Source organism: Oxyura jamaicensis, chromosome 21, assembly GCF_011077185.1.
Source record: "Oxyura jamaicensis isolate SHBP4307 breed ruddy duck chromosome 21, BPBGC_Ojam_1.0, whole genome shotgun sequence".
In the NCBI taxonomy this organism is placed as follows: domain Eukaryota; kingdom Metazoa; phylum Chordata; class Aves; order Anseriformes; family Anatidae; genus Oxyura; species Oxyura jamaicensis.
Genome location: NC_048913.1, coordinates 7,662,578 through 7,689,882, shown reverse-complemented (window position 1 = coordinate 7,689,882; position 27,305 = coordinate 7,662,578). Strand labels below are relative to the sequence as shown.

Below are 27,305 nucleotides of genomic sequence, written 5' to 3'. Positions count from 1 at the left end.
CAGGACGGAGCCGGCCGGCGGGGGGCGGCGGAGCGGCGAGCGGGCCCGGAGGGCGGCCCGGCCCTCGGGCTCCGCCGGGCGGGCGAGGCGGCGGAGGGCGGCGGGAGCCGGCGCCATGGAGCCGGCGGAGGTGAAGGACCGCATCCTGGAGAACATCTCCCTCTCCGTCAAGAAGGTGGGCGGTGGGGCGGCCCTGGGGATCCCCCCGCTAAATTCCGGCCGGGGTGTGGGGCCGGGGGGAGGTCCCCCCCCGGGACATCTCGGACATCCCTGCGGGACCTCCCCCGTCCGAGGCACGGGTCTGGGGTCACCCCTTTGTGACAGGACCGGGGGGGCATGCATTGAGGGGTTCCTCTGTGTGGGGATGCCCCAAGGAGCCCCCAGGCTGAGGGTCTGAGGTCGGAGGCATCCTTTTGGCTGGTGCCGTGGGGCCAAGGACACCCCTGAGGAACCCAGTCAGTGGGACTGGGGGACCCCTGGCAGAGGGGGGTCTTGCTCGCCCCTCCTGCACCCCCCAAAGGGACACAGCCGGGGTTACCCCAGGACCCCCTCTGTGTCCCCGCTGTCAGGGATGTACTGGGGTTCCCACTGGGGCTCCCAGTTCCAGGCTAGGGTTTCCCTTTTCAAGGGGACCTCCTCTGTGTCTGGGGCAGCCACGAGAGTGGGAAGTTCTGGGCTGGGGCCTTGCTTTTTGTCCTTCCTGGCCCGAGTGTGAGCTCTGGCCTTGTTAGAGAAAGGCCAGCAACCGCAAGCTGCATTGGGGGGAGCGAAGGCAGCCTTGTTTCGGTTTTCATCCCAAGTCCCGGGGGAAAGGAGGCCTTCTGGACTTGCTGATATTTCTCCAGTCACTGGGTTCCTGCTGCCTTTTGAAATTGTTTTTCTGTGATCCGCAACGTGCCCTGACACAGTTTCATCCATGAAAACTTGTTATAAAGAGACTGTCATGAGTGACTTTCCGGCACAATTAAGGAAGGGATGATTTGACATTACCTCCTGGATGTAGGATGGATGTGCAAACCTCTCCCATCCTCTCTCTTTTCCTTTGTCGGTGAGCCTGTCCTCTGGTCTCCATCCTTAATTTTTAGAGGACATTATTTTTAGGGTGAATCCCTTACCTACCTGGAAATGGCGGGATGTTCGTCTGCCTCCAAGCTCTGTTATGATACAGCTCTGACCTTGCTACCTCGGTTTCCCCATGTACGTAAGGATACACTAGTTTCCCCTCAGGATTTGTTGGACACAATTCATTTACATCCAGAAAATCCTTGGGACCCTCGTTTGGAAATGCTGTAAAAGCAACATGGTGGGTTTTTTGGCTGTTATTGTACTTGAGGAAGGCTCCTTGTCTACGGCTCTGCCAAGACATCTCTGCCTTGACCTGCGCTGATCTCCGCCAACTGCTGTCTTGGTCCAGCAGCGAAGAGGGATTTGGGGATTTTCCAGTCCTGCAGTTTGCTTTCCTGTTCCGTTCCAAGTAGGAAAGCTCAGGGAAACGAAGGAGACGTCAGGCTGATGGACCTATTAATACCATCCCAGTGAAACCAAGCTCAACCCCATGGCACAAGTCCAGCACTGGCACACCCCTGTGTTTTACCCCGAGATGCAATGCTGCTTCCTCGGGGAGACTGCTTCCCTTCCGCAATGGGATTGCTAATTTTTCCCGGCATTTCCCTGTCTTCATCCCTTGGCTCTCTGACATTTTTATTTTCTCTGTGTTAGTGGCAAGAATAAGATAGTAGGTCAGAGGAACGGGTGCGCCTTCCCCACACCCTCGCTGTGCGTTGGGAGATCCTCATCTCGTTCATGCTCTGCTCCCTGCCTCTTGAGTAATGACTCCTGGCTGCTGGGGTTGTGCCATGAGGCGTGGAGACTTTTCCATGTGTTACCTCCGATTTCAAAAGCTTTCTAGCTGTGTAGGCAGATCACTCCTTACTCTTGCTGTTGTTGCAGGTTTGATTTGTGGAGCAGAGGGTTTGGATGTGTTTGTGACGATGTGTGTACCTTTCTGCAACGCTTTTTGGCCAAATAATAGGCTTTCTTCTCTCAGCTTCAGACCCGAGGAAGAGTTTGTGGATTCTCAGTGGTCAAGTGGTTTTAGAAGGAGGCCCCACCTCGAGACTGGATGTAACTGGGATAAAAGCAAGCCGGTGCTGAAGGCTGAGATTCCTGGTTGCATAGCTGCCTTTGAGTAGCAGCAAGAAGCACGATTTTTCTCAGTGGCACAAGGAAAACCATCCAGATGCCCATCAGCATTGTTTCTTTTCCCCTTCCCCATGCAGTGCTCCCTTGCCCTGCTAAGAGGGCCGTGCTCCAGCGCAAATTACTGCGCGACTCGATGCCTAGCTCTTATTTTCTTTAATGAATGAGGGTTTTATTGAGGCAAAAGCTGCAGACGGTCGAGTTTTGCAAGTGTGCGTTCACCCCTTGGCCTGCATCCTCTCCACGAGGGGTGCAGGCCCTTGTCCGCCCTGGTTCTAGTTTTCTTCCAGCAGATGTTACTGTGAGCGGCAGCAGCGGGGCGAGCGCTGGAGCTGAGCTTTTGCTGTGATAAGCGCACTGGAAATGCTGACAGCTTCATACCCATCCTTGGCCAACCATCTCCTGGTAGCGCTGAGTTATCACAGATGACCCGATCCACGCTGAAGCTGGGAGCGTGCACATTTTTTGTTCTTTGTTTGGCTTTCTGTGCTGTCCTGGACGTTGCAGAGGGCTGAGGAGAGACTTATTGCTGCCCTGCCTGTGGTTAGGTGCCCAGAACGCAGAGTTCTTAAACAACGCTCATCGCTGCCAATTCGGGGAGCTAAACTTAAATTCATAAAGAGCTCAAAATCCAAGGTTCTGGGGCTCTTCTCTGTTTTTCAGGCTTTCTTTGTGGCTTTGAAGGACACATTACCACAAACAGCTGATCCTTGGTGCATGTCAATCAGGTGGAGTGTTTTTTTTGCCGATGTTGCAGGAGTTCTTGCCAGAAGCTCTGGCTCTGCTCCGTTTATGCATGACTTCGGGAAAGTTTCCACTTCCCCCCACAGGCAGCAGTGCCAGTGAATTAATGCTGTGCCATTTCTGCCTGTCTCCACATCTGATTTTCAGCTCTGTACCAGTGAAATGCCGTTGCAGCCCCCCCGGGCTCCCCGAGCTCTGCTCCGCAGCATCTCCTGCGCAGCGAGGGAAGGGACCTCTGGGCACGGCTTGGTCCCCCCGTCCTGGAGAGGAGCCGGTAGTGCTGGAGTGGAGCATCCCTCCCAAAACGCAGAGGGGATGCGCCCAGCTCTGGGGGTGGGCTGATTTAGCCAAGCTGCCCCGGCACCGAGGTAGCAGTTCTGGAGATGTGAAAGAGCCTGAAGAGCAGCTGGCCTCCTGCTTCCCGTCGAGGGGCACCTCGCTGGCTGTAGGCCCTCCGGGGTTTGTCTCTGTCAGGGTATTTCCTCTCGCTCGTTTGTGTTTGCTCCAAGCCACATCCGCTGGGAGCACGCAGCAGGAATTGACGTCTGTACGCGCGCAGCACTCCTGCTCGCAAACCTGTACCAGGCTCACCGGCTGCCTGAGCGCAAGGACGGGGCTGGATCTTCTCCCTTTGCTGGAGCCAGCGGCGATTGAGTGGAGCTGCGAATACACCAGGATCTCTGAGGTGCTTCAGCGCTCGCAGCACTGATGTGGGCGTCCTCGAAGGGCTTTGCCCCTGCTTGGCGAGCAAACAGAGCTGTTTGCTGTGGTCCAGCTGAGAGTGCAGCACTGAGGTCCCGTGAGTATGTCAGGGCTTTTTTCTCATAATTCCCAATGTGTCCTGACACAGGACACAGGCCTGGGGATAATTCAAAGCGCTGAATATCAAAGGTGATGTGCTGTGGGTGAAGCCCCAGACTTCACGCTGAGACCCAGAGCTGTCTCCTTGATTGGAATTTTTTAATCACGTATTCAGACAGCGTTGCAGGCTGCGCTCACGGGAAGCCACGGGGTTTTGCCCTTGCTGCACCGGGCCGTGCTGTCCGGTAACGTGCCCCCAGCCAGCTGAGCAGTGCGGTGGAAGGGCAGGTGCTGGGAGCGGGCTTGGGGAGGTTCTGAGCCTTGCGGAGGGTTTGCATCTCCAAAACACTGCCTGCAAAGAAAGCCACCTCCATGGTAGACCGGAGGAGCTCTTCCCAGCCGGTCGGGAAGGCAGCAAGAGGACAGGAATGGAGGCAGAAAGAAGGCTGCAGCAACCCGTGTTATGTTTTGGCTGTCTGCTTGCTGCTTTGTGGTGTTCCTTTTGTTTTGCTTCCTTGCAAATGGGGAAAACCCTTTGCCAGTCCTTGTGCTGTGGCTGGGAAAGTGGGGCTTGGAGGCGTCCCTCGCCTTTCCCATACAGCGAGTGCGGTGGCTGGGGTGGGAGCGGAGCTGGAGGAATGCAAGGGGTTGCCCGATGGGGCTGTTTGCTTTTCTTCTTCAGTGTTTGTCTTGCCAGGGAAATGCCAAGCAGAACAAGGGAAACGAGCCTGGTGCTGGAAAGCTGCTGGTGAAGTTTCTGCAAGCCAGATGTGTGGAGGGGAGGTGAAGGCTCGGCTGGACTGCGGCCAGCCTGAATAGCGCAGGCGGGTCCGCAGGCTGGATTGCAGTCAGGTCGTGGGAGTGCTGGAGAGATTTCAAAGCACCACCACGAGAACAATTTGATTTGGAGAATGGGCTCCAGCGTGGCTGCCGCAGCTCGGCTCACCTTATTCAGGAGAGCGGTGCTGGTCCCTGCACGGGGCTACCTGCAGACACAGGAGGTAAGGACAGATTGATCCAAGTGTCAGAAATCCCAGGAAATGAGGACGCAAGGAAGACTCCTTCGATCTTGCTGATGCCATTCTCAAGAGGAGGATAATGGAAAGCCAGAGCAATTCAGTGGCCTCAGCATAAGGTGGAGGCTGCGAGGTGCGAGCGGGTGCTGTTCCTGGAAACGTGGCTCGAGGGGCAGTGCCGGTACCTTGGTTTGGGTGCCGTGGGTCTCCTTCCATGTGGACCTCAGGGTTGGGAGCGTTACCTGGATGGTTCTGCAGCCCTGCATCAAGGAGCAAGTCCTTGCCAGGACCTAGGAAGGACCCGTTTCCGTGAAGCAGCTGGTCTGCACGGATCTCCGCAGTATCTCCCTGTAGTATTCCAGGAGGTGACAGCATCTTCAAGGACATTCTCTTTGAAACAGCTTCCAACGCATAGAACAGCCCGATGAGCGCTGAAGATCCCTTCTTCTGTTGGGGTAACCAGTGCACAGCGGGGATGGAGAGGGGAGGACCTGCCCGATGGGGTTTTTGGCATCTCTCCTCACGCTACGAGAACACTGCAGATGGGCCTGGCGAGCTGATGCAATTAGTAGGCTATAAAACTGTGCGAGGAGCATCCCTTCTTGTGTGTGCCAGCGTGGGGTGCGGCGTAGTACTACAAAAAACATGCCGTTTACAATCAACTCCTGATTAATAAACAGCAATTAAATCCACCCTCTCCTCAATGGGACGAGGCGCAGCACGAGCTCCTCCTGTATCCCCCTCCACTCAAATAAGCTTTCTTTTCCCTTCGGACAAACACCCTTCTGCTCCTCTTTCTTCTCGAGTGTTTAACTTGCCAGCCTTGAGTACTTGGGCTCAGGAGGAGCTTCGGTCACCGGTTTGCAGCGGGTTTTGCTCCACGCTGTTGCAACACCAGCGGACGCGACGGGCTGCGGAGAGCTCTCAAGCTGACAGACGCTCTTGGTGGATCGCACGGATGCCTTCTGGATGCCGACAGCTCTTATTTTGGCTGCAGGGATGTCTATAAATAACCCCGGGGTGAGAGTCGAGGCGTTTGCAGGGCACCGTGTGCTGCTTGAGTCCTCCGCCCGAGGCTTCGGCCATTCCTCCTGGCACCTGCCTGGCTTTGGGGTGCAGAGGGGCCGAGGGGAAAAGCTTCTCACCGGAACCCCCCGAGATGACCGCTCTGCAGGAGCCTTGTTGTGTTCAGGTAGTTCTTTTTAACCTGACTGCTTGTCTCCTTGGTGCTCCTGGCTCCAGCCCTTCTCACTGCCCGGGTCAGGGAGCTGCTTTGTGGATGCTTCACGTGTGAAGAGCTGGAGTTTGGTCACCACTTCCCGAACAGGTCCGTCCACCGCGCAGTGATTAGGGAGAGCTTGCCTTCAAATGGTGTGTGTTTTATAGCAATTTGCAGGAGAGAAGCAAACACAGCAGATAAATGCGTGGTAACCCAGAGGTGGAGAGGCGCGTTGCGTGTCGCGCACAGCTCCGAGCACGCTGTGCTGCCCAGCGCTAGCAAGCAGGCAGGTTCCTAGCGTGGCGTTCTTCAGTGCAGCTGGTTGTGCTGGAGCAGGGCTGCTTGCTGTGACGGTACAAAGCTTTATTTTTCGTTTTGGTAGGTAAGTAGGTTTAAACAGACCGTCTCCCAGGGCATCTCCACAGGTATCTGCGTTTTAGAAGACCTGCAGGGTCACAGGCGAGCATTAACAACAGCGTGCTGTGCCCTCACACCCCGCTGGTACCCTCCAGCCCCCTGCAATATTCACATCTCTGCCGTTTTTTCAGGGCAGTGTCCCAGCACCCCTCCCTGTGCTGCACAATAGGTGTCAGGTTCTGGGAACGTCCATCCTGGGGGGACGGAGAACGTGTCCGCGGCCCGCACCTCTGTCCCGAAATGTTTGTGGTCTGAGTTCCTGCAGGTTTCAGGTTAGCTGGATCTGGGGCGGGCCAGGCGCTCTGGGAAATGATGCCACCAGGTTTTGCTCCTCAGCTCGGAAACGAGTGCTGGCAGTGGGCACACAGCACATCTTCCCGTGGAAGGACGAGCTGGTGCTCCTCTGTGGGAAGCCTGGCCCTTCCCTGCCTTCCGCCTCTGGAGCCAGCTATAAAGTGGCCCAGGTGACACCAACTGCTGTCACCACTCTGAAATGTCGTGTCTTCAGGGCCTGGCATGACAGGGATGCTGTGTCAAGACTCAGCCAGTGAGCAAACATACAAAATAGCTATTTTCCTCCTTCGGTTCAGTTTGCTTTGTAGTTCATTCCCTATTTCACCGTACCTCTCCTCTGTGTGTGTCTTTCCAAATAGAAGACGCCTCCGGATCAGCTCCTGCAAGTCGCAGCCTTTCGCCACCCTCGCCACAGGGCTGGCTCCACCCTGCAGGTCCCAGGGCTTGCTCCGTCTTGTTGCCTCCCCGAGACGTGGGAGCTCAGCGGGGACTCTGCGCTCTCTCCGGGCACCCTGTGCAAAACCCAGCTCCCCGGCTGCGCGGTTAAGGCCGCCCAGGCACATCGCGTGGCCGGGAGGCAGGCTGGAGATGCGCCCGAGCGAAGAGCTAAACGTGCAGGGACGAGGCTGAGGGACGAGGATATGAGGGTCAGGAGGCGAGGGGACCTGTGCTACAAGGAGCAGGCAGGGCTTGGAGCAGGGCAGACCAGCTGCGTTGCAGTCTGTGTGTTTTTTTCCCTCCTGCTGATCTCTTTCTGGGTCTCATTGTGCTCCAGCAGCCTGTGCGTGTCCTTTGCTTGGGGCTGTGAGCCATTGGCCCTGTTTTCTTCAGGGGGGACAGCAGAAACGTCACTGTCCCTTGATGCCATGCTGCCTGGAGAACGCGGTGGCACAGCTCTGTGCCGGAGCAGCCCCTCGGTGCGCTTCCCTGCGCTGGCACAAGCAGCAGCTCAGACACGGCCGTGACTCAGAGCACTCCAGTTGCCTCGGGAGGAGCCACCACGTGCCCGCTTCCCGCTCGCGGCACCCCGTGACGGCGCACCAGGCGGTCACACGAGCTCGTCCCCTGCCTCCTGACACGGCACGGAGTGGACATGGGCTGCTTGGGGTGGGGTTGCTGTGGACATTGCAACGAGCAAAAGTCGGCAGTGGGTGCACTGCAGGTTGGTGCTTGGCCTCTGACTTCCCAAAAAAAGCCATGCAGAGCTCTCCTGCTCCCTAACCTGGAAGCAAGACCAGCGTTGTTGCAAGGGTGCTGCCAGTGGTGTTGACTCCTGGGGCAGGAGGGAGGCTAAAGGTAGCACCAAGCCTTAATAGAACGTGGAATCATCCCTTAAAAGCTTAGGCCCTTTCATGGGGGAAGATTCAGCTTTTCTAAGAAATGGAAAACTATTTTTCCAGAAATACCCAGGTGCTTCTCACCCCTCGGAGATGCAGAGATGAGAAAATCCTCTGGGTTTGCAAGGGGACGTGTGCAGAACCTCGGCTGATGACTTGGCTGCTCAGTCCGTGTAGGAGCTGGAGAGCTGGAAACCACGAACTGCCTGCAGGAAGGACTGTGACAAAGATCTAGGCTATTTTGGGGAAGGAAGGAAAGAAAAAGAGGAAGCGCTTCTTTGCTCATCTCTTTCTCTGCACGGAGCCTCTCTGTAAAGGGGAGCTCTTCCAGCTGGTGGCAGAGCTCGGAGCTCCCTCCGCGATGACCTCCCCGAGCTGCATGCACAGCGCCTGCCTGAGTGGCGCCTTACTTTTCCCCACTGATGTGGTAAGCTAACGTAAGGCCTGCTTTTGTTTTCATTCTTTTTCCCCTAGCTGTCCCCACAGCTGCATTTCCTCAAGTGAGCACAGAGGCTGCAGAAGAACCCCAGGCAGACGTGGCCGCAGTGCAGCGGGAGGACCCGCAGCGGAGGGTGCCCTACCCCTCTGCGTAGGCGACAGCGTGGCCGGGACAAGCCAGGATTTTCTGCCTGCAGTTCCTGGCTCACATCCTGCAAGGCAGGGGCTCTCCTTCCTGCCTCAGTTTCCCCAAAAAGGGATATTTTAGCAGCTCTCTCCATTCCAGACAGCTCTTTGAGGGCATGCAGTGTGTGAGCGTGCCGTGCTGATAGCACATGTTACAAAACAAACCTGGGGATGAAAGAAGGTATTTTATTTTGTATTTCTTTCCAAATAGTGTAGAAAAGCCACATTCCAGACTCCAGGGGGCTGGAGGAAGATCTCGTTCCCCCACATCAAGTGGGGCTTATGTGTGAAACCCTTCGTGATCCCTCGTGGTTCCATTTACCCATCGTTCACCCATCGCCTGGGGGATATGGCTCTGCATTTACATCTTGTTTCCTCCTCAAGTGGCCTTGCTGTGGGAACTGGGAACGTGCTTAAAGCACTGACTGCAGATGGCTCCTGAAGTAGCTCTTGAACAGGGGGTTTCAGGGCATTCTCCTCCCTGCTTGGGCCTGGGCTGCCTGCTAATACTGTAAGTCTTCTGGGACAGCTTCTTCCCCCAGAAGGTGTAAGAGCTGAAGAGCTGCTGAGCTGCAATGCGTTGGCCCTCGCCTGGGTGTAGTGAAAGTCTGTGCATCTCCGGGTGGCTCTGCACGCACACCCTTATTGTGCTTTGTGTTCCCCGGGGCATTATCTCCTTGGTGGGACTGGCATGGATTGTGCTGTGCGATCGGACGGGGGAAGTTGGCTGTGATTCTTCCAGCTCAGCAGTTCTTCCCCACGTCAGGGCTGGGACCAGCTCCGTGCAGGAACACGCCTGGCTCTCCCCTCTTACCTAAGAGCTGCCTTCCTCCACAGAGATTAAAGATCTTCTAGCTTCACCCCCGTCCTGGCCTGATACATCCCCATTTTTAGCAGTGCTGTTGGGAGCAGTTCCCCAGGGGCTGTGAGGGTGTTTGCTGTCCGCTTGATAAATTTCACACCAGGACTGGAGGATTTTCTGAAAGCGCTGCTCTGGCTGTAGCAGTAATTCAGGAGCAGAAACCAGTTCCTGGTTTTTGGGGACAAGTCAGACTTGACAAGCACAACACCATCCAGTTTTATAGAACATAAACCTCTTTTTTTTGTCTCTGCGTGGAGCCTGCAGTATCTCACCTCCTCGTGCTGGAGTGCTAAGGGGTTGTTGGCAACTGGCAGAGCAGGGCTCGCCTCGGTGACGTGGGAGCTGCAGACGGGCTGAATCACCGCTGAGCAATGGTTGATGTGCTCACGGCCGCTGCTTCGTGCGCTCTCACGGACGAGGCACAAGCTGTCTTTTGTTCAGATCAGGGTAGGAAGGCTCTGTACTGTGTATTTCTAGAGGAAACTGTGAGCACATGGGCGTTGTGCTGGAGTCCCCCTCAAAACCCCGTGGCTGCGAGAAGCCAGAGAATCGCGCTGGGAAGCGGATGGTGCAGGTGTCACAAAAGCAAGGAGAGGTTTCCAGCTTGTTGGAGCCGCGCAGTTTTCTTGATAGAAACCCGTGACTTGGAAAGGACACCTCTAAACATCTTCTGTGCATATTTTGATTTCTTTGAATCTAACGTGTAACTGGTGAGGCCTGGCAAAGAGGTATCAGGTGCCAAAATAAGGTATGTGTGGGTGATGCGTTGTCATGGCTCGGCTGAACCATTGCCAAGCAGAGCAAATAAATGTGCCCTCTGCAGCGGAGGCTTCGTCCTGGGGGAGTAACTCATTCCTTCTCTGCCTGAATGCAAGGCGTCTGGGATGGGGACCTAATTTACTGCCTTAGGGTACGCTTAAAACCAACTGCTGCACCTGTAAGTAACCTGCATCGAGGCTGCTGCAAGCTGAGAGAGGGGAAAAGAACTTCTTAATGCTGCATGTGTCAGCATCTCCAGCTGTCTCCTCTGCTGGGGTGTTTCAGCCATTGTCTCTCCTCTTTGCAGCTGCAGAGCTACTTTGCTGCCTGTGAAGATGAGACGCCAGCCATCAGAAACCATGACAAGGTCCTGCAGCGGCTCTGTGAACATCTGGACCATGCTCTGCTCTATGGGTAGGTGTTGACCCTGCCTCTGGGTTTCCTGCACGTGCTTAGATGCTTTTCACTCTGCTTTGCCTGTGGACATGCGCACAGCATGTTGCAGGGGCTTGTCGCAGCATGGGGAAGCTATCTAGGCAGCAGTTGGGATGGGGATAAGAGAGCCCTCACTTAACCTTCCTCTGGGCCCTTCTCTTCTTCCAGACTGCAAGATCTTTCCTCAGGCTACTGGGTGCTGGTCGTTCACTTCACCCGCCGCGAAGCCATCAAACAGATAGAAGTGCTTCAACACGTGGCCACCAACCTGGGACGCAGTGAGTGTTTGCAGACACTGCCCTGCCTCTGAGGGCAAACGTCAGCCTGGGAACAGCCAGCAGGCAGCCTGGGAAGGTTGTAGTGGCTCATGCTCAGGGGCTGGGGACCAGGGGAGCTAGCAGGCAGCTCAGGGCTGAGTCCAGCTCACCTTGCTCAGGCCCAGAAGGTGGGAATGCTGTTGTCCTGCATCATGGCTCTAGAAATAGCGCAGCCTTGTCTCTAGGTCAGACTGCTTCTGCTGCCACGAAACCAAAGCAATCTGCTGTGCTGTGCTCTCAAGAAGGGTTTATGGCAGATAGGAGACATCACCTCTCTTGCCCCAGAATGTCTCACTCTAGCTGTCGTTCGCCTGATGCTGCTTCTCCCTTGCTGCACGATCTCTGTAGCAGATGTTTGGGACCATCAAGGCCACAGGACGGTCGGTGCCCAGAGACCTCCTCTCTGCCTGATTCTCCCAACACCCTTCATCTCCCACGCCCTGTACTGGTGAGAGCAGAGCTGAGCACAGACTCCGCCATCACCTCTCTGCACCAGCCTTTATGTAATACCTCAAATTGCACCCGTGCTGATTTAGAGCGATTCTCCCTCCGTCTCTCCTGGCTGGTGATCCTGCTGGAACTGCCAGCAGGGCCCCATCACGCTGTAGGGGTGTAGTTGTGTCCTCTACTGGCTACCATGCACACTCTTATTCTTTCTACTGCAAGTTGTGAATCTGTCCATTCATCTCCCTCTGGCTTTCTTCCCACAGATTTTCCCAACAGCCAGTTGCTCCCCTCAAATCATATGAATGTGAATGAACAATCTCGTGTGATTTAACAGATTTGTGATTATTTCCAGGCTTGCTTTGCTTCTCAGGCGCTTCCCTGCAGGTAAATCCCTCTTCCGCTTTGTTTACAGGCCGGGCATGGCTGTACCTAGCCCTCAACGAAAACTCATTGGAGAGTTATTTGAGGCTGTTCCAGGAGAACCTAAGCCTGCTGCATAAATACTACGTCAAGTGAGTATGCCAGCCCATCCTTTTCTGGGGCTCTTGTTGGCATCCCTCCTTGTCAGAAGCAAGAAGTGCCAGTGTGGGAGCGAGAAGTCGGTCAGGGTCTGATCGTTTGCAGAGGTGTTGTGTGCTTAGTGCAAGGATCCCAGATGTGGAGGCACTGTCCTAGAAGAGATGCTTGCAGGCTCTCTCATATTTACTGCTTTTATTCCCAATCCCAGGCATACTCTCTATACTCTTCCCTGCCTTCCAAGAAGCTCTCGACCCAGCTCTAGTAGACACCTGGAAATCTGGCTGGGGGACAGCATGTAGTGTGCCCTCAGAGCCTTAAGCTCGGGCATTGCTCTTAGAAAGGAGGAAAGCAGCAGGCCCACAGCTCCGGGGCTGTTTACAGTGTAGCTCAGGGACATGTCACCAAAATTAAGAAAACAGAAGCAGTTTCTCTCTTCCACAGCTCTAAAGCTCTTCTGTTTTATCCACGTTGCAGGAATGCCCTGGTTTGCAGTCACGATCACCTGACCTTGTTCTTAACGCTGGTGTCTGGGCTGGAGTTCATCCGCTTTGACTTGGATCTGGTGAGGGGGCAGCGTGTTCCCTGTCTGCCTGCTGTGACTCTGGGACACGGAGCGGGGTGGGCGTCCTGGCTGTCACACATCCCACTGCCTGCTCCGAGGCACTTTTTCATTGGCAGTCCTCTTGTTGGAAACGTGATGTTCCCAGATTGACAGGGGTAAAGGGGAGTCACATTTGCAGGTGTGGTACCGAGTGCTGGCATCCCTCCAGGTAAACAGAGGTGCACACGAGGCTGCTGGCTGACCCTCGGTGTCACAGTGAAAGAGGAGGGAACTGTCAGGTTTCCTGTGAAAGGAGCAGAAACGGGCAGTCAGAGGACATTCAAGGCAGTCCCAGTGTGCGGTGACTCAGATCCTGACTCGCTCCACACTCTTCTCTGCAGGACGCTCCTTACCTGGATCTGGCCCCGTACATGCCAGATTACTACAAGCCTCAGTACCTGCTAGACTTCGAGGACCGCCTGCCCAGCTCCGTGCACGGCTCGGACAGCCTGTCTCTCAACTCCTTCAACTCTGTCACCTCCACCAACCTGGAATGGGACGACAGCGCCATCGCTCCCTCCAGTGAAGGTAAGTGGTCTGGGAGAGCGGAGGCGAGGCACTGGCCTCCTGTTTTTGTCAGGGCTGTGTGCTCCCACACTGCCATCAGCTGAGCTGCTGGACCAGACAAGCTACCAAATGTCGTAGCAAATGATGGGCTGGAAGAGACCAAAGAGCCGCAGAAGTCAGGCTGTGAGCCTCTCCCATCTTGCATTAGGAGGTGGAAATGAGGTGGCGGTGCTGTGCTGGGATTTAAGCTGCAGACGGCCACTTTGCATCCAGCTGGGAGGGGAGAACTTCCCGTGCTCATTACCTGAGGCCGCGGTTCCATACAAGGGTGTGTGTTTGTGTAAGAACTGGTGAAATCTCCCCATGGGATGAAAACTGTGCCCATTTCTGAACATTAACAGTTCAGCATGCACGGCTGCAGAGGACCTTTTCTAACTGCTTGTTTTGCAGTTGAGAGACACAAATAATGTGGAGGAGGCAGGGAGTGGTTTCCAAAGTCTTCTCTCCATGTCTGAGGGAAAAGCAGCCAGTGGTCTCAGAAATGCTGCTTTTTTCTCTTTAGGTATCTTACCTTGAGCAGGCCGATAAGCTGCGATGCTCACACCCTTACATGTATCACAGAGGGCTTGGCCTTGTTGGGTGGTGTTCCTGATGAACTGAGAAAACGTGCCTTTTGCCTACCTCCTCAGCCCACTTCAGGCTGGAACAGGCAGCTCCTATGCTACAGGAAACATGTTCACAAAGGAACATTTCAGCTACTGTTGTTCCTAATCCAGAATGCATTGACCTGGTTCCTTTTGTGATGCCAGTTTGAGGAAAGCAGGATCAGGAGATTCTGGAATAGATGAGGTGCAGTGAATTCAGGGCTGTGTCCACCTGCGGTCGGGTTCCCTCTGAGACAAGGGTCTGCCAGTTCCCTTTTATGTGCAAGGACTGCAGTCCCTAAAGACACTGAGGAGGAACAGCCCAGGAAGCAAGATGCCGGGATGGGTGTTAGCATTGTTTTAGCAAAGGGCTTTGAAGTACAGCACTGCTTCGGGCTTTTCTGTGGTGTCTGCACATGTGCTGCATGTGTGAAAGGGTTTGCTTTCAGAGAGAAAGCAGCGAGGCCTCTTGGCTTGCCAGGGTGCACAAGCAAGCACCCTTCCCTGAAGCATCGCATAGCATTTTTGTATCAAAGTCCTGCGTAGTTGTCCTTCCTCTTCCCAAACTACCCTCCAATCCCCTGCCATGTGTGACCAGCCCGTTGGTAGCACCCCAGGTAAGTTGGAGGCAGCAGAAGGAACCTAGCAGTAAAAGTCATGGGAGGAAGCTCCTCTGTCCGCAGAGGCTGGGAATAAGCAGTATGCATGTTTCACTGCATACTGCACCCCTTGTCTGGTACTCCTGTTCCTCCCTCGGCAGAACATGTCTTGGTGCCAATGCACCTCCTAACCGATTGGGCAAGGGGTATCAAAAGATTTGGCTACGCTCTCCAACACATCTGGTGAATGGAAGCTTGGTGCTCAAGAGGGTTTGGAGTAGAGATCCAGGAGATCTTGGAGCTAGGTTTTAGCTTTGGCCTCGTCACAAGCCATTCTGTGTGTCCAGGCAGTAGTTGTGATCTGTGCCTCAGTTTCCCCATGTGGAGAAGGGTTTGGTGCTGGTGTAGAAATGCAGTCCCTCATTGTGGGACCAGGGAGTTGGGTGTGTGAGAACCCCAGGGAGAAGGCAGTGCCTCCAGTAGGGAGCGGGCTGGGGGTCCAGTGTCTGTCTCTGAGCAGCCCCTTTCATCTCTGTGGTGTTCTGATCCCATTTAACTTCATTAACCGTTTCACTGCTCGTCGTTTCAACAGGAGCATCTCACTTCCCTGGGAATGTAGGTGGAGTTGGGGAATTTAGGATCAGAGGACAAGCTTTGCCCTTTAATCAGACCCCTGGCTTTGCAAACATTAATGAGTCAAACATCACGGTATCTGTGGGAGGTAAGTGTGAAGTGGGGAAACTGAGGCACAGAGCACTTAAATTGCTTCCCAAAGGGGATCCCTGGCTAAGAACAGGGATCCCTGTGACACCCACTGTTTCTTTGTTTTAGCTTTCCAGCAGCTCTCCTAGTGGGGCCTTCATCCTTTGCTGGTCGCATCGTAGCTGCTGCAATGTAAATATCCAGCAGTAACGACTGCTAGTGCAGCTGGTTTCCATTTGCATTTGTGTTCCCCAACTATGTTCTCATGCGTTTCAGATACCAGTGGAAGATTATTTTGTTTCTCTCCCTTCCCATCTCCCTCCCCAAATCCCTTTTACGTTCTCCCCTGTCCCCCTCCCTCCCCACTACTTGTATTTCTAATCCTGAGTTTTATCCCTCGTTTTTGTAGATTATGATTTTGGAGATGTCTTTCCAGCAATGCAGTCCATGCCCAGCAGAGACTGGGAAGGTGGGACATACTCATGTGTTAAAACATCTTGTTTTTCTCTCTGCATTGCTGCCACCTGAAGCTTGCTGCATGCTCCCCTCTTCACTTCTTTAACAAACACACACCACATCTTGATGGAATTCAGTAGTGACAGAAAGAAGTAGAAAAGATCCTTCAAGGGGGGCAATTGTGTTTCATCTCCTGTAAGACCACATGCAGAGCTTTCCCCAGCTCCTTTTGTATCCAGACACGTTCACCTGGCCGTATGTCCTGGAGCAGAGGGGTGTTTTCCTGCCTCTGACCATGCCTCTGTGTCTTCTAGATGTCTTTTGCCCCTGCTCTCTGCGCAGCAGACGTGAGGCTGACGTTTCAAGTGTAGTGCTCTGGCTGCTCGGTGCGCTGTGGCCTGTGTTGGTAGAGGAGCCTTACACCACGTTACAAAAGCACAGTTGCAAAATCGCCCCTGCTGCGAAGCTGGCATGCAGAGATCAGCAGCCATATAAAATGTGTGACAGTGCCAGCTGATCTGACACCAGATTGTCTCCTTGGGGTAAAGCACACAAGGTGCTGATTGAAAAACTGATCCACGTTCATTGATTTCCCGAAAGTCCTGGAAAACAGATGAACTCATCCTGTCTACTTTATTTTTGGGCCTTGTGTGGAGACTAATCTGGGAGGCTTTGTTTTCCTTGGACCCTATGCCCCATGTCACAACATCTCTATTGAAGCCATAACACGCACTACATGGCTGGGCTCAGTTTGGGTCACTACTTTTTTTTTGTTTTGTTTTGTTTTCCTCTCCTTTTTAGTACTTTTTAGGCCAACTTGTCAGCTATTTATGGCCTTCATGGTCAAGAGCATATGCCCATTTTAGAGGAGTTTTCTCTCCTTGCTCCACATGCAGCCCACAGACCCCCTGTGTATCCTTTATGCTTCACAGGAGTAGGAAATCTCTGCTTTACCCCTGGAGGAAATACACTCACGCTCCGTCCTTTGTAACTAAAAGCTGCAGCTAGAATTGCTTTGGCCAGTGCTACCTGAGTATTTGGGAGTACTCTGCCTGAATTCCGTGTGGATGGCTCTTGGGCTCTAACACACTCCCTCTCATCTTTTTCTTACCCTACGTATAGAAGTGCTCACTTCTGTCATTGCGGCACAGCGTGAGCTGGGCACGTTGCCTTCAGCTTCTCCTCCCTGCAGCAGGGACAAGGACTGGTGAGCTCCTCCAAATCCAGTTTCTCCGTTCAAGCAGGGTCTTGAGTGGCAGAGGTGGGCTTGGGTTGTCTCTGAGCACCTGGGTGGTGCTCAGTGGTCATTGCTGGTCCAGTGTGTGTCCCTGACACCTGAGCGTGCATCTAAAGGGGACAAACCATGTTCCCAAACAACACCCAGTAAGCCACCTAACTGCGGGTGCTGCGTGCAGGCTGGCAGCCCCCAGGGGACGTGGGACACATCCCTCTAGCTTTTGGAGGTGCATGCGGCTCCGTATGCAGGTCCTGGTCGCAAAGCGGTGCCAGTGCAATCTGCCACTGCTCCAGGCTCAGGGCTGTTGAGGCCAAGTAGACCTCGGCCACGGCTAACTTGGCATCTTAACCCCCAGGTGAGCTTCCTGCTGCATTCCTTGCCGTTTATACACAGAGCAGGGGGTTGAGAACGTTTGACCCATTCCCTGTTTTCAGCAGATGCATTTGGAGCAAAACTGTCTTTTGGACAAAGATTTTATTTTTTATTTGTCTTAGTAGAACCAACAATGTTTAGGCAAAGTGACGTTCTTACAGGCTAGAAGATGAAGAGGGCTGAATAGCTTCTAAATGTTTTATTTTTCCCTCTCCTTCAATGTGATCATTAAAAATTCTACCTCATTTGCTTCCATTTATACGGTTTACACACTCCGTACTGCAGGGCAGGCATTTCAGCAGGAACAAAGCAGCGTTTTGAAATTGGCCCTCCCCAAACTGCTTTTATTAGATTTATTTTTATTTTTTTACTAGAGGCTTCATTTCCTAACTCAGAACCCACACCCCCTGAATCATTCTCCAGGGGTTTTCATTCAGAAGGGGTTTCCCTGCCTACCACGAGGCTTCTAGTTGTTTTAGGAAGGGAGGAGCAGGGCATGGCCACCTTCCTCTAACCCTGACTTTGTGGATGGTAATGCTGAGCATGACTGCTGCAGCCCTTCTCTGCTGCTTCTTTTATTTCTGAAGACTAACGTGGGCCGGGCTGGTTGTGCTACCACCTGTCTGTGCAGCCTGCTGTCCTTGGGAATGCTGTGTTCCCTCCTCCGTGCTCCCGTCCCCGTGTCGTGCAAGCAGAGGAGAGCAGCCGGCTCCATCAGGAGTGCCGTAGGGACCGTTGCTTCACAGGCTGGCTCCGTGTCTGCCCTTACAGCTGAGCAAGCATCTTCCTGGGACCCGGTAGCAGGGAAGAAGGCGGTGCTGAGCACTGTGGGGAACCCGGTTGGCCAGGCTGAGCCTGCTATCCCAGCCCTGGGGAACTTCTGATGAACAAGGGGGGTTTCTGACAGTACCTGTGCAGCCATTTGGTGTAACAAGCTGCTGATCTCCGTGCCTCCACCCAAGGTGGAGGTGCCTGTGACCATTGGGATGGGAACAGTGCTCCCCATGCTTGTTAGCAGAGCTAAGGAGTCATGGCAGCTTGACCACACGAGCCCAAGACCACGGTAGGTGCAGTTATTTCCACCTCACTTCCCCTGGGCACTTCAGCTGCTGTCATCTTGCAAAGGAGTGCCATGGCCCCAAGACCCATTGGTTCTTTCCTGGGGATGCTTCCTCTAATTCCTGATCCGGGTGCAGGCTCCTGAGTGACCAAGCTGTTATTTCCGAGCATTTTCTAAATGGCAGCAGGTATAAAACACAGAGCGGTGTTGGTTTGTACCCTGGCCTCTGTCCTGCCTCGCGAGGAGCCTGCTGTCTGCAGCAATCTCTGAAGTGCTAAGTGGGGCCAACGGTGCTCTGCTGGTGCTGGGGATAGTGCCTCTGGGAGCAGCGGGGAGACTACTTGGTGCCGTGAGACCCCAGCCCGCAGCTTTGCTTTATTTGACGTGATCCAGCTCTTACAGGGTGCCCACGCTGATGCTAATCCCACTTTTCCCTTCTTGTCTTTGCAGATGGAGATCTCACAGACACGCTCAGCTGCCCACGCTCTACTGCCTCGGAGGCAAATGGCAGCAAGGCCTCCGTGAAAAGCCCAACGCAGCGCTATAACCCCTTCAACGAGGAGAAAGCCGACACGCTGTCCTCCGCTGAGACCACCCCAGTGCACACGGCTTCCCAGGAGAAGGCAGAAGCTACTCCTGAAGGAACAGACCAGTCCGAGAGCTGCACGGAGCTGGAGGTCATTAGGTGGGGACAGAGCTGCCTGGCCTAGAAACACACCCTCCCATGTCATCTGTCACTAGGGACTGCTGATGTGTCACCCCTAGCCCAGCAGAGACAGTATCTGTTGTGCAGCCTTCATAAAGTCAGGAGGCAGTGGTTTTTTTGTTTGCTTTGTTTTGTTTTTTAATCCTAGATGCCAGGTGGTCCTCTGTAAGTGTTAACAGGGCTGGTTCCTTGGGGTGGTAGAGCTACAGAGTGGCTCAGCATAAACACCTTTGCCCAACAGTCCGTGTTAGAGAGCTCAGCGGACTCTGCGGGCTTTTATTGTCAGCTTTCTCCAGTGGGTGGCAGGTTTGCAGTAACTCTGGGTCTTACATCTTCCTTCCTCTTTGTTGTCAATAAGCTGTGGCTAAACCTGTTGAGGGAGCTGTGTCCACAGACCTGTTGGCCTGTGTTTGACTCTTTGCAGAGCAGAGCCTTAGGGGTCCCTCAGAGCCCTTAAACCCAGACAAAGAGTACAAGGCTCTGTCTGCTTATGCCTGGGGATGGAGGCACCCCAAAACCAGCTCAGCCGGCCTGTGCTTTGTTCTCATGCCTGCTTTTCCTGGGAGGTGCAGGTAAGAGATGAGTTACCTTGCACCTTGTGCTCCAGCAGACGTGTGGGAAGGGGAGCCATGCCGTGCTTGCTTCCCAAACAAGAGGGCCGCAGCGCAAAGTGACCTGGCAGCAGCTCGGTGCTGTGGAAGGCCTGGGTATTTCCTGGTGTGCCATTCGTTTAGAGCGGGCTGCAGGCTGCATCTCCCTCTTCTGGCAGCTGGGGCCACGGCATTCCCACCTCCTCTCCTTTCTGCAGAACCCTTCTCCCTCCCCAGTGTCCTGTTCTCAGTGATTTCTCCCACACCAGTTCAGCTCCGCATCCACTTGTGATGCCTTTTGCAGCTAAAGGAAACCCAAGATGCATCCAGCAAGGGAATGCCTCTCTTCTTTCTTCAAATAGGTGGGAAACTGTCTGCCCTGTGGTGTGTCTGCCTTCCTTGTGACGGCTGGCATGGAGACTGGGGCAGTGGGGCTCTGCGTGGCCGCACACCGAGCGATGTTCTTGATATGAAAGTTTATCTGTGATAGGGAAAATTGCAGAGGAAGATAGCTGAAAAGGGGTAGGACCCTGGACCCGTCTCTGTGTTTTGCACAGCCTAGGCAGGCAAAGACAAGTGATATTTGTGCTGGTCTTTCACCATGCAGGTTAGCCAAGAAAAAGAAAACAGGCAAGAAGAAGAAAGCAAAGCCAGAGGAGCCAGCGAGCACACCTGTGCCCACGGTGCCCAAGACCAGCACGCAGCAGGCCAGTGGAGACAGCGGCGTGAACGGGCTGAGCGACAGAGAAGACTCACAGAGGGATGACTGTCCTGCAGCCCCAGCTGGGGAGCCAAGCCCGGCTGGGCAGGAAGAGGGTCGCGAGCGCTCTGCCCTCAGCCAGCTGGCTTTGCGCATCCCTGAGATGAAGGACACGTCCATGGAGAGCGTGGGGCAGCCGCTGAGCAAGGTGATGGACAGGCTCAATGGGCAGCTGGACCCGGGCGGCTGGAACGCCCCCCTCGAGCCCCCCGGGCAGTCCTTTCGGACTGGCACGCCAGGGGAGACCCCAGATGGATCGTCCTCTGGCGACTTTAGTGAGGGGATTTCAGCCCCCATGGACTTCTACCGCTTTACCGTCGAGAGTCCAAACGCTGCTGCACCAGGTGGTGGCCACCATGACACTCCAGGGCCTGGCCAACCGCCACATGTTTCTGGTGGCCCTGCGGCTCCTGAAGAAGAAGAAAGCGGAGAGGGAGAAGCAGTTGGGGCAGTAGAAGAGTCTGGAGGGGTGAGCGTTGAACCCCAAAGTGGTCATAAGGCCCCTACCAATCCTGAGGCTGTCCGTGAGCAGAAGAAGGAGCAGCCCAGCCCTTCTCTGAGCAGCGCCGAGGACTCTGGGGTGGAGGAAGGTCAGGGCAGCCCTTCCGAGCTGACTCACCCTTCAGAGTTCAGGTGAGGCTGGGTTTGCTCAGCTCAGTGTACGGAGTCCATGCGAGCACAGAGAGCGTCTTCCAAACATAAACAACTGCTGGTGCTTTTCCCTTTGTCCTCTGTTTGGGAGGGCAAAGCCCATCTTTTTCCAGGATAAAGATGATGCTTAAGGGGTCACGAGGTGATGGTCTTGGCCTTAGGGGCCAACAGATGCCCTAATAATGCACAAGTTCACTAAGGAAGGGGATTTGTCCTTCCTGGACCTGCCCAGCCCCACATCTGCCCATCCTTCAGCCTCTTCTGTCTCTCTCCACAGGGTGGATAACAACCATCTGCTCCTGCTGATGATCCATGTCTTTCGGGAGAATGAGGAACAGTTGTTCAGGGTAAGGTGGGCACAACCTGGGGGGCACCCTGATCGCTCTCCTGCAGAGGGCCTGCTCTCCCGTGTTCGCTGTGTACTGAGAACTCCTCTCTCCACACAGATGATCCGAATGAGCACCGGGCACATGGAGGGGAACCTGCAGCTGATCTATGTCCTGCTGACAGATTGCTATGTGTACCTGATCCGGAAAGGTAGCCCACTGGACTCTACTCTGTGGGGCTGCTACAGCAGCCTGCAGGACTCTCAGTGTAGCAGGGACGTAACCCCTGGGAGCGAGGGCTGGAGGGAGCGAGGCTCACTTGCCTCATTCATGGCTTGCTCAGTGATTAGGGCTTCATAACATCTGTTTAACATCTTTGTCAGTGACATCAGCAGTGGGATGGCGTGCACCCACAGCAGGTTTTCGGATGGCACCAAGTTGTGTGGTGCAGTCCACACGCTGGAGGGGAGGGATGCCATGCAGAGGGGCCTGGGCAGGCCTGGGAGCTGGCCTGTGCAAGCCTCGTGAGGTTCAGCAAGGCCAAGCACAAGGTCCTGCATCTGGGCTGGGGCACTCCCAAGCACAAATACAGGCTGTGCAGAGAATGGGTTGAGAGCGGAATGGATTGGGGGTAGTGGCTGACAAGAACTTCGATGGGAGCCACCAATGTGCACGTGCAGCCCAGAAAGCCAACCGTACCCTGGGCTGCATCAAAAGCAGCATGACCAGCAGGGCGAGGGAGGGGATTGTCCCCCTCTGCTCTGCTCTTGTGAGACCCCACCTGGAGCTCTGCGTTCAGCTCCAGGGCCCCCAGCACAGGAAGGACATGGATATGTTAGAGTGAGTCCAGAGGAGGCCACAGAGATGATCAAGGGGCTGGAGCACCTCCTGTGAGGACAGGCTGAGGGAGATGGGGTGCAGCGTGGCAAAGAGAAGGCTCTGGGCAGCAGGTCCATCGGTGCTGCTGTGCGGTGGCCTGGATGCAGGCAGTGCTGGGCTCCTTTGCTCCCGTTCATGCAGCTCTTTGTCTCTGTGCCAGGGGCAGCGGAGAAGCCGTACATGGTGGAGGAGGCCGTTTCCTACAATGAGCTCGACTACATTTCAGTGAGTGCTGGGGGGGAGCAGGGGGAGAGCAGAGGGTCAGCGCCCACCCCTCTGGCTGTAGAGATGTCAGCAGCGACATGGTGGGGTGTTTCTGTGGCGCTCTCTGTCCATGGGGAGTGTTTTGGCCAGTGAGTTCTTGAGATGTGGAGAGTTAAAAGTGCTCCCCCCTCACGCGCCACCTCTGTGGATGCCCAGCTTGTTTGTGTCTCTGCACGGGCAGCAGAGCAGCTGCTGGCCTTCTTCCCTGGGGCCAGGATGCCAGGTTCAGCCCTGCTTCGCTACCCTTTGTCCTCCGTCTCGCTTCCTTAACTGGTCGTATGTGGCGCAGGTCGGGCTGGATCAGCAGACGGTGACTCTGGTGTGCACCAATCGGAGGAAGCAGTTCCTGCTCGACACCGCGGACGTGGCTCTCACAGAGTAAGCGGGTACCACGCGGCGAGCCGCGACGCCTTCCTCCCAGGGTGTGGGAGCACACTCCCATGACAGCCCCTCACAACGAACGTCCTACAACCAGTGGGGATTTGGGGTTTGGTTTGGTGCCACTCGCCTTTCTTCACCTTACTGGCTGAGGGAGGTGACCTGCATGGTCATGCTGAGGTCTGGGTTGGGGATGGGTGTCCGTCTCCCAGCTGTCTCACCCATCTTCCTGAAGCTCAGCCTTTGCAGCCACCGTTGGCTTTGGTCTGTAGGCTGATTTCCAGACCCTTTGGTCTGGAAGACCAGAGCCCCACATGAAAGGGGAGCCACTTCGGCATCAGAGCACTTGAAGCAGATGAGGGGCTGTCTGCCCTGGCCTCATCAGGGATCTGTCTCCCTCTCAGGTTCTTTCTGGTGTCCTTGAAGTCAGCCATGATCAAGGGGTGCCGGGAGCCCCCCTACCCCAGTATCCTCACCGATGCCACCATGGAGAAACTGGCACTTGCAAAATTCGTGGCCCAGGAGTCCAAGTGCGAGGTGAGCGTGGCTGTCACAGCTGTCACCAAACATGGTGGAGTGTCACGCTGAACACCCTCCCATTCACATCTCTGCCCGTCTCTCGCAGGCCTGCGATGTGGTGGTGCGTTTCTACGGCCTTGTTCACTGGGAGGACCCCATGGACGAGGCGCTGGGACCCTCTGCCAATAGCTACACCTCTGCCGAAAACGCGGTCACGAAGGACGGCGTCCTGCACTACAAGGCGGGCACCTCGTACCTGGGCAAAGAGCAGTGGAAGACCTGCTTCGTGGTGCTCAGGTGGGTGCTGAGGCCAGGGCTGGAGGCTGGAGATGGTTGGGGCTCACTGGAGAAGACATTAGACCAGTTTTATTTTGCTGCATGCTCCTGCTGCCCGGGAGCAGCTTGGGAGGAGGAGAGAGCCCATCTCGTCACCTGGGAGGCTGAGATAAAGCCCCCGTTGTGGCTGCTGCCAGCAGGAACACCACCCCGTGGGGCTGTGTGCGTAGAGGGCTAGGCAGGAGTGGCTGTGGGACCAGCAGAGCTGAGCTGCCTCCAGTGACCTCCTCTCATCTTTCCAAATGGCAGCAACGGGATCTTGTACCAGTACCCCGACCGCACCGACGTCACGCCTTTGCTCTCCATCAACATGGGGTAAGTGGCTGCTGGGTTGTAGTGCCTGGGCTTGGCAGGGCTCCTCAGGATCTGGGATCAGTGGGATCTTGGGATGTTCAGCGAGGTGCTTTGGGGCAGGGGGTGATATAGGCCATGCTGCAGGACGTTGGCATGTCAGTGGCTGGGTAGTGGGACTCCCTGCTCGCTCCTGGATGCACGCAGGTTCCTGTTTGGATTGGGTCTGATGCATGCAGCTGGAGACGGGCTCATTTCCTCCTGCTTTTTACGTGCCAAGCTGCCTGTTTGCTGGGGGGCTGGCCTCTGAAGGGCGGGCATCCAAGAGCCACGCTGGGACACCTGCACCAAACTCAGCTCTGACTCTACTACGATGTGTAGAGATGGAGGCCATCCTTGGAGCAACCACAAGGGATGTGGCAGATGGGAAAGCAGCCCCTGTGGAGAACGGGGGTGGTAGACAGCACCGGGAGGGCGCACGGAGGCAGGAGCTGCTATTAGGATAGTGCTGGCCGGTCCGTCCTGCTGATCTCCGTCCTCTCTCCCAGCGGTGAGCAGTGCGGGGGATGCCGGCGCTCCAACACCACCGACCGGCCCCACTCCTTCCAGGTGATCCTGACGGACCGGCCCTCCCTGGAGCTGAGCGCCGACAACGAGGAGGACATGGCAGACTGGATGCAGTACTTCTGCCAGGCTGTCTCCAAAGGGGTGAGCCGCGGATTGGCCGCAGGCGTGGGCAACTGGACCCCTCCTTCACCCTGAGCCCCTTTGGGCCCGGCCTCCGTGGCCCTTCCCATCACAGGGAATCCTGTTCCCCAGGGTGGCAAAGCTCAGCCTGAGCACAGCCAGGGTGGAGGTGCGGAAGGCACCAGGGAGTGATGTTTTGGGGTCCAGAGGAGGTGGTTTTCCTCGCCAGAGGCATGGGGCCCCTTCCTGCCAGGTTTTAGCTCTCGTTCCCCACCCTGTGCAGGTGATCCCCCAGGGTGTTGCCCCTACACCTTGTGTCCCCTGCTGCCTTGTGCTGACGGACCAGAAGGCCTTCACATGCCACGAGGACTGCCAGACGAGCTTCTTCCGCTCACTGGGCACCATGGAGCTGACGGACATCACTGCCATCTCCACGGAGGCCGGCAAGGAGTACTGTATCCTGGTGAGTGTGGTGCTCGGGGGCTGGCCCTGCGCTGGGCTAGGACCGTGGCAGTAACGCCGGGTTTCTCTCTCGGTGTTCAGGAGTTTGCTCAGGACCGCAAGCAGTTCCTGCCCCCCTGGGTGCTCTATTTTAGTTGCACTACAGAACTGGAGAGGTTCCTCTCAGCGCTGAACGCTGCGTGGAGGAACATCTACCAGGTGAGTGTGCGAGGCTGTCACACCCTTCCTACAGCAGCAGGGCAAGTGGGGCCCGTGTGCTCTGAGGAAGGTGTGGGTGAATTTTCCCCTGCCTGTAGGCAGAGCAAACCCAGCCTTCCTGCAAGGGACAGGAGAGCCACAAAGCTGTGTCTGTATAACCATGGGATGTGGGATCTGGAGCAGGGGAAATGTTGGAGGCCCCCAACAAGCCAGGCCATGAGCATCCAGCACTGGCAAAGGAAGTGGGAAAGAAGCTGGGTCAGCCCTGTCCCCCTCTGTCACCAGTATTCATGACACAGATGACTTTTTATGTGTTTCTGAGGTGGCTTTGTAATGAGGAGGAGGAGCTGTAGTTCATCCCTGCCTGACTGCTCCGCACATTTCAGGTCGACCTCCTGCACAAGGCCATTCTGGATGCCACTGTCAAGAAGAAGTGTGAAGACGCTCAGAGCCTCATCAACAGCGCCTGGCAGCGCAGCGACAGCCTGTGCCGTGGCCGAGCGGAGCGGGACCCCTGGTGTTAGCCCTGGCAGGGGCAGGACAGCTGGTGGGACGCCCTGAGGCGCTTTCAGAGAGTGGGCACGGCACAGAGCCGGTAACCATCTGCCCTGTGGCCAGCTGGCACCCCAAACCCTCCCGCCATCACTCAGTCCCCACCAGCAACGTGCCTGCAGGTGAGGGTCCTGCACCCCATCCCCGCCACTCTCTGCCCCGAGCTGGGGACGTGCAGCACGTTGGCGGTGCCACCGCGGGGAGAGGCACGTGGTGACCAGACACTTCGCCATGCTGGAGCCGAGGCCAAGCTTGGCCTCTTTCCCTGTACAGCCTGCACCCTGCTCGTCATCCGTCTGCCACGGGGCAAAATAATTTGCCTTTCGAGGAATACCATACTGGTAGGGAGGGCAGGGTGGGAGCGGGGTGGGCTGGGGTTGGGCACCCGCCTGTCGCAGCAGGAGTGACGGTCAGCATGGCTTTGTTCATTTTAGAACAGGGTAAGTGGCGGATGTGGCGAGACGGGAACACTAAATCACTACCGTGCATGTTTTCTCCTTGCTAATACAATCACCACGTACGGCACCGCTTCGTCTCCTCCTTCCCAGCCCACCTCTGGGCATGGGAACATCTTGCCTGGAGCTGGTGCATCCAGACATCACTGCACTGAGGCTGAGATCTGAGGTGGCGGGCAGGGAACGATGGGAAAGGAAGAGGGAATGGGGCCAAGAATTTGGCTTTGAATATCGTGGCTGTTTACGAGCGGTACGGTTTTAGGAGATGGCAGAAGCTGGCTCAAGGCTTGGACATGTACTTGGACAAAACCCAGCCGGCCCCACGTGCCGGGGGAGAGAAGGGATCGAGTCCCATGTTCTTCAAATGTCCTAAGGGCTGTTGTTGCCATGCCTGGGGCTCTTGGCTCGCTTCATCCACCACCGGCATGAGAGGGAGCAGAGGCAGCAGCCCTGTGCTGGACCCATCCCCCTGCCCCCTGCAGCGAGCCCTTTGGGGCACCGTTGGAGCTTTTAAACAATAATAGAGATCTCGTGTAATATATGTTCCCAAAGCCTTTTTCTGGGAGGAAACGTATGTGACTGAATGTATATGTATATACATCTGCTTCCCTTCCCCCTCCCCAAATAAATGTTCATTGGTAACTCGGACCTGGCCCTGCGGCTGCCTGGGGTCCCCCCGCCGGGCGCTGCCGTTCCTCCGCGGGGCGATTTTGGAGCCGGGCTTGGCTCGATGGAGGGAGCCGGAGGCGCTGCGGCAGGGGGGGAGGAGGAGGAGGATGGCGAGAAAGGGGCCGAGCCCCCAGGGGGGGTTCCCAGCCCAGCCGAGGAACAAGCAGCGCCAGAGCCGCCTCTCCCAGCACGTAAGCACCTCGGGGCTGTGGGCTTCCACCCCCCTTCCCCATCGCCACTCCTCGCCCCTGGGGATCTCACTGGGGCTGGGGGGGGATTTAGGGGACGGGGCTGCCGCGCTGGGCAAGCACCTTGGTTTCCTCCCCCCCCCCCCCGCAATAACCCCCTCGGTGGTGGTGAAACCCAGGCACGGCTGTAAAATCAGGGAGCGGGGGGGGGCGGGCGCAGTGAGCC

The 27,305-nt window shown here is 55.8% G+C and overlaps 1 protein-coding gene across 4 annotated transcripts in view; it reads left to right on the top strand.

Annotated features, from left to right (window-relative positions):
* PLEKHM2 (pleckstrin homology and RUN domain containing M2) overlaps window positions 1-26,870 on the top strand; it is a 27,455-nt gene extending 585 nt beyond the window's left edge. Inside the window, exons 2-22 of one of the 4 annotated variants that reach the window (XM_035344490.1) lie at window positions 1-175; window positions 10,580-10,686; window positions 10,876-10,985; window positions 11,884-11,983; window positions 12,465-12,552; window positions 12,933-13,119; window positions 14,934-15,062; window positions 15,453-15,512; window positions 18,619-18,853; window positions 20,072-20,857; window positions 21,153-21,222; window positions 21,322-21,412; window positions 22,241-22,305; window positions 22,634-22,722; window positions 23,127-23,259; window positions 23,348-23,538; window positions 23,827-23,892; window positions 24,417-24,576; window positions 24,839-25,018; window positions 25,099-25,215; window positions 25,602-26,870. In XM_035344490.1, the coding sequence (XP_035200381.1) occupies window positions 116-175; window positions 10,580-10,686; window positions 10,876-10,985; window positions 11,884-11,983; window positions 12,465-12,552; window positions 12,933-13,119; window positions 14,934-15,062; window positions 15,453-15,512; window positions 18,619-18,853; window positions 20,072-20,857; window positions 21,153-21,222; window positions 21,322-21,412; window positions 22,241-22,305; window positions 22,634-22,722; window positions 23,127-23,259; window positions 23,348-23,538; window positions 23,827-23,892; window positions 24,417-24,576; window positions 24,839-25,018; window positions 25,099-25,215; window positions 25,602-25,739 (3,162 nt within the window). In that variant the 5' untranslated portion in view covers window positions 1-115 and the 3' untranslated portion in view covers window positions 25,740-26,870. The remainder of the gene's footprint in view (window positions 176-10,579; window positions 10,687-10,875; window positions 10,986-11,883; window positions 11,984-12,464; window positions 12,553-12,932; window positions 13,120-14,933; window positions 15,063-15,452; window positions 15,513-18,618; window positions 18,854-20,071; window positions 20,858-21,152; window positions 21,223-21,321; window positions 21,413-22,240; window positions 22,306-22,633; window positions 22,723-23,126; window positions 23,260-23,347; window positions 23,539-23,826; window positions 23,893-24,416; window positions 24,577-24,838; window positions 25,019-25,098; window positions 25,216-25,601) is intronic. The other 3 variants (XM_035344491.1, XM_035344489.1, XM_035344492.1) reach the window with 3 other exon arrangements.
* Window positions 26,871-27,305: the final 435 nt, after the last annotated feature.